Here is an 11,277-nt window from a genome sequence, read left to right on the forward strand (position 1 = left end):
TCAATTGTTGATTTCTTATTGAGGAGTTTGACTGAGACACTAGTGCACACTAGTGGCAGAACATCATATTTGTGATTGTGTGACAAATCTCATAAATAAAGAATATTTTTTCTTAAAATCATGGTTTTGATTTTATATGTATGAATAAACTGAAAGCATTTAATGCCTCAAAAGTACAACCAGAGACATGTTAATGGCAAATCATCTTTGGGATATGAGATACTTTTTAGAATTCCTCTCAGGCATGAAAATAATGATGTAACATTTAGGGGCAAAAATACACAGAAGCACTCCATAACTAGAAGCTAAAATGGCAAATATCTCCACAGCTACAGTTAATTTTCCAGGAGAACTGACATAAGCTGGGATAAAAGCGATCCATACCGCGCAGAATATGAGCATACTGAATGTGATGAATTTAGCTTCATTGAAGTTATCAGGCAATTTTCTAGCCAAAAAAGCCAGGATGAAGCAGAAGGCAGCTAAGCAGCCAATGTAACCCAATACACAGCAGAAAAGGGCTACCGAACCCAGGTGACACTCTAAAATGATCCGGTCACGGTACAGCCAGGTGTTCCTCACAGGATACGGAGGAGCTGTGGTAAGCCAAGCCGCACAAACTCCGCCCTGCAGGACAGAACACAAAAACACACCCAGTCTTTGCTGAGGGGGGCGGAACCAACGAGCTGTGTTGTTACCAGGCAACGTGGCTTTAAAGGCCATAAGCACAACCAGGGTTTTACTGAGGAGACAGGAGAGGCAAAGGGCAAAGGTCAAGCCAAAAGATGTCCGTCTAAGAGGGCAGGCCCATCGCGACGGCTGGCCCAGGAAGGTTAGCGCACAAATGAAGCAAAGAGTGAGAGACAGCAACAACAAAAAGCTCAGTTCTGAGTTATTAGCACGAACCAGCGGTGTATAACGATGGCGGAAGAAAATCACAGCGACTGTCATTGCAGAAACAGCACCCAGAATGGCTGTAACAGCCAGGGCCATTCCAAAAGCCTCCGAGTACGACAAGAACTCGATCTGCTTGGGGATGCAATGGTTACGATGCTGGTTGGACCAGAAATCCTCAGGGCAAGGAATGCATTCGGACTGGTCTAAGAACGAACACACAAAACAATGCAAGAAAAGAGAAGGGTTTCAACGGCTAGCATGTCCATTCTTACATGTGTTTGATTTATAAGGATTTACTTAGAGTTTTAATGATGCTTTAGATTCAGAGGTGTGATTCAGTAAACAAATTCAAGCATATAAGCAAGCAATTTAATATTTTAGTTAATTGTGATGTAATTTGGCTGTAAAATATTTTTTCTGGGCTTGCAATGCAACCATTTCGGTCCCACTTGAGAACATATGTATTTGAGGACTGTGCTTCAGAGACTGAACATTGTTTTTGTGTATATATATGTATACGACAGAGGTGGGCAGTAGTGAAGTATATTTTACTCAACTCAAATTCATGTTTCTACTTTGGAAAAATGTTACTATACTTCACTACTTTCTTAAACTTAATATCAAACTTATAATGTATAACATTTTACTTCGGTAAAAGTAAGAGAGTAAAAAAAAATTTATGTATAGAGGGAAAACATTAAATAAGTAAAAAGTATGATATTTCCAGAGTAAAAACAATGTGATAAAGTAAAAAATACTTCACATTTAGTCATTTAGCGGTTTACTTGCTGTCCACAGATTAAAATAAAGACTGTTTTTGCAGCAAAACCTAATATGAATTATTTTGTAAACATTTATAATTTTTTATTTAATCTACTGACACATGCCTGCTTCAGCATGTTATATTGTGGCACATTATTGATCACTCTCAAGCAATGTTAAGCAATGTGTGCGTGTGCGTGTGCGTGTACGTGTATGTGTCTGTCTGAGAATACCAGTAGTATTGCTGATGCTGCCCTCTGCACAAAGCACACAATCATAGCAACACACAGGCTGACCCTCTCGTGTAACCTTCCTGAATCCCTGCGGGCAGCTAGAAGAACACACTGACACTGGTACCTGTCAAAGAAGGGTTTATAAAATTAGAATAATTTTTTTTAATTAAAAACAGAACAAAACTAATTGATCTATTTTAATATATTTATCACTTTAAATAGATATGAATTCATCAATTTTAAATGCTGATACCAATCGAAAATGATACTATACCTTCTTACTTCCCCCATGCCAGATGATTTGGTCCTGGTTTAGAACTAGCTGCTGTGCTGTCGGGGATGAGGAGTCAAAGCGACCCACTGTAACATACTGCACCGGATCCTCCTCTCTCCCTCTTTGCCAGTTCACTATGTCATATGACCCGACGGGGTCTCCATTCTTATCAAAGTAAATCAAATCACCAAATATGTTCGTGTAGTTCACTTTCCGAAGAACCTCAACAACCTGTGGAAGCACAAATGATAGATGTTATTATTCTCTTGTCATTTATTTTAGAATATATAACATGTTGCTGTACCTGCCAGGGCTGTAGATTGAGGATATCAGGGCACGGTTGAGTAAAGGCAGACACATTCTCTCTCTGACACAGAAGCAGGTTATGCAGTGCATATGCGACAGTATAGACAGCCTTGTGCACGTTATATGTCACCCTGAGCTCAGACACATCATTATAAATACTTTGTGTACCCTGGATCATCTCTTTTCCACTACACGTGCGGCTATATTGGACCGGCTCAGTTGTCGACGCAAAAGGAAGACTTGAGTTTATAGAGCACTGGAACTGTGTTTCCCAGAATTCCCTTGCAAATGGATTGTAGGGCATAGCCAGAGGCTGTGTGCTTTCAAGAAAGCTTTTGAGGCCCGGTATCTCAGCTCGGCGGATGGCAAAACCAATGGTGCCGCTAAGGGAGGGGTAGTTCTCCTTGGTAGAAATGAGAGTGGAGGTCACCCAAGCCTCACTAGCCACCCACTGCTTTCCAGTCACGTTCTGCCGTACAATTTCATCCACCACTGGTTTGATATCCTCCTCAATGGCAAACACCACCAAAACACGTGCTGTTGAATCTCGTATGGTCCTTACGATTTCTTGCAGCTGTTGCTGAGTCGGGAGTTTAGGGACAATCACTCGGTAAGCCACACACACACCAAGGCGACTCACTTCCGCTGTAAACATGTCTATGCCGGTGCGCCCGTACGCGTCATCAGCACCGACCGTGCCAACCCAGGTCCACCCGAAGTGCTTGATCAGACGTGCAAGAGCATTGGCTTGGTTAACATCACTGGGGATTGTGCGGAAGAAATAAGGGAACTGGTGCTTGTCACTCAGGCAAGCGCACGATGCAAAGTAACTGACCTGAGGCAGGAAAGGGAAAAAATTAGTGGACAAAACTTTAAAGACAAGTCAACAGAGAGATTTCCAAATATGTTAAAGGGAAAGTTCACCCAATCATCATTTACTCACCTTCGAGTTGTTCCAAATCTGTATACATTTATTTTTTTCTTATGAACACAGACAAAGATTTCTAGAAGAATGCTTATAACCACAGTTCTTGGCTACCGTTGACTACAATAGTAGGACAGATTACTTTATACTTTATCACTTTTTTTAGTTCTGTTGAACACAAAAGAAGGTATTTTGAACAATGTAGGAATGCAAACAGTTTTGAGGCACCTTTGACTACATTGTAATTTTTCATACTATGGTAGTAAATGGTGCCCCAGATCTGTTTGATTTCAAACATTTGTCCAAACATCTTTCCCTGTGTTCAACCAAACAAAGAACTGTACAGATATACATAATTAGAACTAGAGAGTCATTCATGACAGAATTAACATTTTTGGGTGAACTATCTCTTTAAAAAAATATTTGACATTCGTATTAGACATACAGTTCTCCCAAAATGTATTTTAATTTTGTACACTTTGGACACATTTATAAAACTATAAATTCCTAAATTTCACTTTTTTGTACTTGGTTTGTTATTTTGTTATACTGTATAATGCAAAGATTGCATTTGAGTGTCTTTCCTTTAGTGTGCAAAATTTGCTTTCTGGGGTCACTTTATTCTTCTAAAGTCCTAATGTTTTATGCAATTTTGATCTTCAAATAAAATGCATTTGTTTGTATGAATGTTTAGATATTTTACTTATTTTACTAGTTTTTGAGAATAGTATTATTTCCTTAAGCTTTTCTGGTGTCTGGTCCGCCCTCACCAGTGGGATACGAAACAAGTTGAGTAGTCTGGAATTGGCCATAGACAGGGTGGATCCAGAGTCCCCAATGATGATGGGGATGTGTGGGGAAGAGCACGACCCAGAACTTATTTTCTTTCTGGGTTGAGACACCACAGAGAGAGCTGTCCTCTGAGACAATGTAGTCAGCCCACACGTGTCATACAGCCTGTAGCCCAGCGTAATGTTTGGCAGGAGTGCAGGGTTTCGGTTGATCTCCTCAATGAAGAAGACCATCGACTGAGACCAGCGAAACACTCGCATGTTGAACCTTGGGAAGAGAACTAGGAAAAGTCAATGTTGAGTTGAGTAGAAACTCACTAAGCTCCTAGAAAATGACAGTAAACATTATGACATTATTGCCATTAGAAAAATAGAAACAAAGATGCTGTTTTGACAAAATGATGAAAAAAACTGTTACAATCAAATTTTTAACAAAACACTGAAATTAATTATGTAAAGATGAAGAACACTTTTTTTCTTTACCCCCTGCATGTCCTCTGGTTTGGCCGACTTGTAAAGTTTAGCTCCTGTTCAACGCCTTTAGAGTGGATGGGAAACATACCAGCCAGAACTATGTGGCCTTCTTTATGGACCACCGCCGAGTCTAGGTCACTCCAGAGTTTACAGTCTTCATCTGAGGTGCTTTGAATGGGGCAGAGGAAAGGAAACACCAAAAGTAGAGTCTGGATGACTGGCATCTTCATCTCTGAACAGTGGTCTGCCTAGTCACAGCTGGAAACTAGTAGTCTGTGTGAAGGACTTTATAAAGGTAATGTACTGAAGAGGCTCTCTGCAGGGACATAAAGGAGGATAGGAACACAAAGACACACATGCCCAAGCTCTCTCACACACACACACACACACACACACACACACACACACACACACACACACACACACACACACACACACACACACACACACACACACACACACACACACACACACACACACACACACACACACACACACAGGCTGTGTGATTTATAAGTTGTTTTCATCATATGGACCCAACAGATGTCCCACAAGGTCATTACTCTCTTTGTCCCCACACTGCAGGGTTTACAAGGACCAAACATATACAGTACTGTACTGCATGTGGACAATGGCATGCTTATACATTGTCATTAAAACTATAAGTTTTAATAAAAAACTACATAGGCTACCTAACTAGGGCACCAAATTCATACCAATGACATGGAGTTGATAATCTAAAAATAAAGTCTTAAATTATATGATCATTTCATTCACCAACCCTGTTTTAAGGAATATATTTAGGATAATGAATGGTTCCTCAAATATTTTTTAAAATAAATATACAGAACATTATCTATGCATATTTCTTTTGGATTTGATACAGAATAATACAAGTTCCTCTATTTTATGAAGTTTGTGACTTCATTATATTTTTCTATTGCCCTCTCTATTAATAATCCATTATGTTTAGGCTCCTCAAAGTAAATATTGCAACTGGCACAAAGATTTCAAATAAAAGAATGCAATGAAATTTCAATTTTTTTATTTGTAATATCACAAGACACACCTAAACAAAGTAACACAACATTTACTTATGTAGCATATAATGTTAATGTTACACATCTCCAGTCTCCCCAAAGACTGGACTGTCTGTATTTCCTTTCTCTCAATTCTCCCAATGATGATGTAGAGGCACCATGTGTGGTTGATGTGGAATAAATTCATTAGTGTGCATTTGTTTTTGCAGTGTTCAATGATCACGATAGAAGTGATGTTGACATGTTTAACTGTTATTTTAATTAGCCTAAGGTGCATAAGCGGTTTCATGTCACTTTCATATTGCATACTTCATGAGTGTGGCAGAGCAAACAGAGGATCAGACCTTACAGTGATAAACAAAGGGGTTGGAAAGATGAACATAATGCTTTTCAAAGAACGCCTCAATCATATTTTATGTATTGGGTTTATCATTAACACTGGGAAAGATTTACACATTCATGAAAATTCATATAAATGGTGGACAAACAACTGCAAAATGCACGTTTGGGGGAAATATTATTTAATTTGATAATATTTAAGAAGCAGTCATGAAAGCAGACTGTAGAATGTTTTTTTCTTTTAATAATATTTTCTTTCTGTATTGGATTTGGACATCAAATATCTCTTTGTATTTTTCTCAGGTCTAAGCAGAATGATGTAACACTTTGGGGTGAAAATACACAGCAACAGCCCGTAACTGGAGGCCAAAATGGCAAAAATCTCCACAGCCACTGTGTACTTGCCGGGTGAGCTGACATATGCTGGAACAAAGGCTATCCACACAGCACAGAAGATCAACATGCTAAAAGTAATGAACTTAGCCTCATTGAAATTGTCTGGGAGCTTACGAGCTAGGAAGGCCATAAGGAAGCAGACAGCAGCCAGCAGGCCGATATAACCCAGCACCAGTGAGAATGCTAACGGGGAGCCTACATCACACAAAATAATAATCTGGGCAGTTTCGCGGGTCATGAGCTTGCGTGGAACGGGAGGTGCCACACTTAGCCACGTGCAGCAAATCACTACCTGCACGGCCGTGCACAAGAAGATAAAGCCACGTTGCTGTATAGGGCCAAACCATTTCATCACGTTGCTGCCTGGTAAAGTAGCCCTGAAGGCCATAAGAACAACCAAAGTCTTCCCGAGTATACAGGACAGGCAGAGAGAGAACGCAATACCAAAAGCCGTGTGGCGAAGCCCACAGGACCAGGACGTGGGACGTCCAATAAAGGCTAGTGCACACAAAAAACAAAGCCATAGTGAGCTGAGAATGAGGAAACTGAGCTCAGAGTTATTAGCTCTGACAAGGGGGGTGTGACGTTTGATGGCAAATATCAGAGTAACTGCGAGAGTGAAAAAGGACCCAAGTAGGGCCACGGCTAGTAATGTGATTCCCATGGTATCGCTGAAGGAGAGGAACTCCACCAGTTTCGGGATGCAGTTGTCTCGTCTAGTATTGGACCAGAACTCAGACAGGCATTTTTCACACTCTAAGGCATCTGGCACATAAAAAAAAGAAAAAATATAATTTTCCCCTTTTATAATTCTTCTCCATAATGGAAAAAGGATTACTACACTAAGAAAATCATTAAAACTGCATTTGCGTATACACGAACATCACCAGAGATTTGATTTAGGACACACCTGTCTGATTGCTAACCTCCCCAGCTGCACAGAGAATGCAGTCAAAGCAGCAGACAGGAAAGTTTGGCCTGGTAGCTTTTCTAGTGCCTGGAGGACAGCTGGTGCTGCAGACGGACACAGGGACCTGCAATTCAGAGAGCAAACCGACTACAGGGATATACATCAGAAATTAACAGCAATAACCTTACCTATTTTTGCCATTGTATTGCTATGACGTTTTTGATTCTCCTAATCTCGCTATCAGATTTTATGCCTTTAACATGGATTTCACAGACATTTGGGTCACTTTTGTTGTCCTTTATTTGTTTTAATGACAGTATGTGTACTCACATGTTCGTACAAAATTATCAAAAACAGTGATAGAAAGTTTCAAATAGCATACTGTTTTTGTGGAGGCAAGAAACTAACCAATAACGTACCAGCAGTTAACAGTATTAAGTCATATGTCGCAAATTAGCTTTTTTTATTAGTGACCTATAGATGTTAACGATTTTATATTCTTATTTCACTTTTTTCACTTTTCACAGCTTTGTCTTGACATTTTGACTTCTCAATGTTTCGTGATTCCCGGGTTTTCAGAATGATGAAACATTTGGACAATACATATGAATTACAAGTAGATGAAAGAAAAAAGAATCAAATTGAGTAAAGCTTCTAATAGATAAGAAATTATATAATAACAAATAATGGAGCATTACCTGTCGTTGGTTTCCATTCCAGATGATCTTTGCCTCTTCAATCACTAATTTAGGCTGCATTGTTTCATCAAACCTCCCCACCATGACGTACTGCACCTCTCCATTGCCACCAAGCTGCCAGTTTATGAGATCATACATGGCCACAGGATCCCCATTATCATCAAACTTTGTTTCCTCACCAAACTCATTAGTGAAGTGGACGTGCTTCAGATGATGCAGAAGCTGCATGAATGCGTGGGAGTGAATAAATGAGGCAGACAAAAAAGCCAATGAGAGAGAGAAACAAAATCGATAAAAGGACAACACTTGCAAACATAATGTTTCAGCTTTATCTACACCAGAGAATTTTTTAGACAATTAGTGTTAAATAAGAAACAACAAGATTTCATAAAAATAAACAGTGATATTTACCTCCACTGGTTTTATGGTGCTGGAGTTTGGGCACAATTCCCACATGAAAGGTCTTTTGCCTGGTTCACAGCGCAGCATTGAATCAAGAGCTCGAGCAATTGCATACACTGCTTTATAAACATGATAAGAGATTCTGAGCTGGGATACATCGGAATAAATGTTCCCTGTGTTGACCAGCACTTCAGAACCATTACAGGGTGGTCTGATAGAGGAGTTTTTGCCTAAAGAGCACTGAAACATTTCTTCCCAAAACTGCAAAACAAATGGGTCCTGAGGGTATTTGGAGGGATGTAGCCGTAGAAGGAAAGGCTGCAGGCCGGGAATATCAGCCTTACGGATGGCATATCCCATGGAGCCATGCAGGATGGAGTAGAATTCAGGGGTGGAGAGAACAGCCGCCGTGATCCAGGCCTCGCTGGCCAACCATTGTATTCCAGTGAGGTTCTGATGTAAGGCTTCCCAGAAGAGAGCCCTTGCATCTTGCTCTAGAGCAAAGACCAGGACCACCCGGGCACCTGACTCACCAATTCTCTTTACAATCCTGGTCATCTCTGCTTTGTCGTGGTTTTTAGGAATTATTTCGTAAAAAGCAATACATGCACCCAGTTTGGTAACCTTGTCATTGAAGATTTGAGCGCCTCCACGACCATAAGCGTCATCCCCTGCAAAAGTGCCAACCCACCTCCAACCAAAGTGTTGCACCAGCTGTGCAAGAGCATCCACTTGAAATAAGTCACTGGGCATAGTCCTCAGAAATGCAGGGAACTCCAGTTTATTACTGAGACATGCACAGCTGGAGAAATAGCTGACCTAAAATTGAGAAGAGGAGAAGGCATCAAACACACACAAAAACACCTGCAACAACTCCAGTGTATCCACAGCTCACCTGTGGAACATGAAAAACCCCCAGAAACCGTGCAACCACTAGGGATAATGTGGATCCTCCATCACCAATGACGACAGGCACTCTGCCTGCGCACTTTGGCTTATGATGGTCCTCTTCGTGACCATTCATCAGGGCCAAGGCTGTACGGAGGGCATGGGAAGGGATACTGCAAGAGTCATAAATCTTATAACCCAGAGTCACGTTGGCCAGGAGTCTGTCATCTCTGTTGATCTCCTCTATGGCAAAAATCATTGTCTGCATCCATCTAAAGGTTCGAAAGTTAAACCTTTTTGAAACAAAACAATACAAATATATAATACAAAGTAAATCACGAAAATCACATTATTTTTGTTTATACCATGATAAAATCACATTATTATTGTGTATACCATGATAAAACATACTTTATAAGTAGAGATCAAATATGAGTCTGAACTTTCATTTAGATACATTCAATGAATTGCAAAATTAAAATCTTAAAAGATATGCAGTCTATATTTACTAACTGACCCCAAGCACTGTGTTGGATGTGGCTCTGCAGTAAAAGACAGTGGAGATTCCAGCACTGTGTCATGTAGAGAGAAGAGGCCACCGATGGTAATGTCTCCCTGACTGGCCAGCACTGGCAGATCGGAGGTGCTGTGGATGATTCTACAGGTCTGGAAGAGCTGAGAAGAGATCAAAGTGCTGAGGAACAACACTGTCAAACCCATATACACACCCTGAAGTGGCATCCTTTCTGTATACACTTCACCAGTTGAACCCAATTATACACAACTTTGAAGCTTCATTAAACAACAAAGTAAAATTTTCTACATGACATGACGCCAGTACTCCATACAAACATGTAAGATACAGCCCCCACAGGAGTCATCCAAGGCTAGCTTTATACTGTACTTAAAATCAACGTCTTAAAAAGCATTATACACACTCCCTTGAGATAATGACTTTATGGAACGAAAGTTGAGCAGCGCACCAGAAAACAAGACTGTCATTGTGTATACAAGGCTAATAGAATCAATCGATTTGAAACTTATTTTATTAAGATATATTCAAAGAAATTTCATTGTTTTTTTCTGAAGGATTTTAAAACGAGTAAATAGATTTACTATAATAATATTAATATTATTAATAAAAAATAAACAATGACATTAAATTCCATACATAATTATACATTCTTAAATAATAATTTTATATTAAAATAAAAATTATAGAATTCTGTCAAATTGAATACAATAGGCTTTTAGAGTTCTCTTCCTTTGTAAGGTTTTTTAAAGTATATCCTCTTGGTACATTTAGACCTGTGGTTAAATAGTTCATTACAGGTTCTTCAACAGCATTTAGGGGTATTTGTTTTGTGCTCCAGGCTATGTTTACACGTATACACACAGAGAGAACAGGGGTATACAGAAGTGTAGCCCCAGGCCATAGTTTTCATTTCTTCACACTAATATTACCAGGAGACAGTCATTGCTGTATGTTAAGGGCCTTCAATCTCCAAGGATAAACCTAAATTAAAACACAGCATTTCGGGTGAAGAAGGTAATTGAAAACTGTTATAATCTTCACTGTCACTGGAAGAGAAATGTGTATATACCTGTATATATATATATATATATATATATATATATATATATATATGTTTTTTTCATACCAAGGTTAATAATTACATGGCATAAAAAGCATCCATACATTTTATATGATAAGTAAAAATATCCAGTAAAAATAAACACATTTCACTGCAGTTAAATAACCAATAAGGGTTACAGTATACACCTTTCACATGTATCACATTCTTTTGAAAGAAAATAATACTAACTTCTCCCATTAGGATTTTTGCATTACAGTTTTTTACGATTGCTAAACACCTGTGAGCACAACTGCAGCTACATGTGCAAAACTCTAACTACAGTCTGCACAGCAGCAGTTCATGTG

The 11,277-nt window shown here is 39.4% G+C and overlaps 1 protein-coding gene across 1 annotated transcript; it reads right to left on the reverse strand.

The window, feature by feature from the left end:
- Window positions 1–201: 201 nt before the first annotated feature.
- olfcw1 (olfactory receptor C family, w1) lies at window positions 202–10,043 on the reverse strand (the record flags this gene model as incomplete). Its single annotated transcript, XM_079465951.1, has 12 exons — window positions 9,853–10,043; window positions 9,343–9,628; window positions 8,457–9,266; window positions 8,046–8,267; window positions 7,348–7,471; window positions 6,302–7,202; window positions 4,672–4,830; window positions 4,168–4,456; window positions 2,471–3,307; window positions 2,167–2,397; window positions 1,893–2,016; window positions 202–1,100 (listed from the first exon to the last, which is right to left on the reverse strand). Exons 2-12 carry the CDS (start codon window positions 9,601–9,603, stop codon window positions 202–204), a joined length of 4,857 nt encoding a protein of 1,618 aa, XP_079322077.1. The 5' UTR covers window positions 9,604–9,628; window positions 9,853–10,043.
- Between the last annotated feature and the right edge of the window lie 1,234 nt (window positions 10,044–11,277).

The sequence above is a fragment of the Barbatula barbatula genome (genome assembly GCF_947034865.1).
Source record: "Barbatula barbatula genome assembly, chromosome: 10".
Classification (NCBI taxonomy): Eukaryota; Metazoa; Chordata; class Actinopteri; order Cypriniformes; family Nemacheilidae; genus Barbatula; species Barbatula barbatula.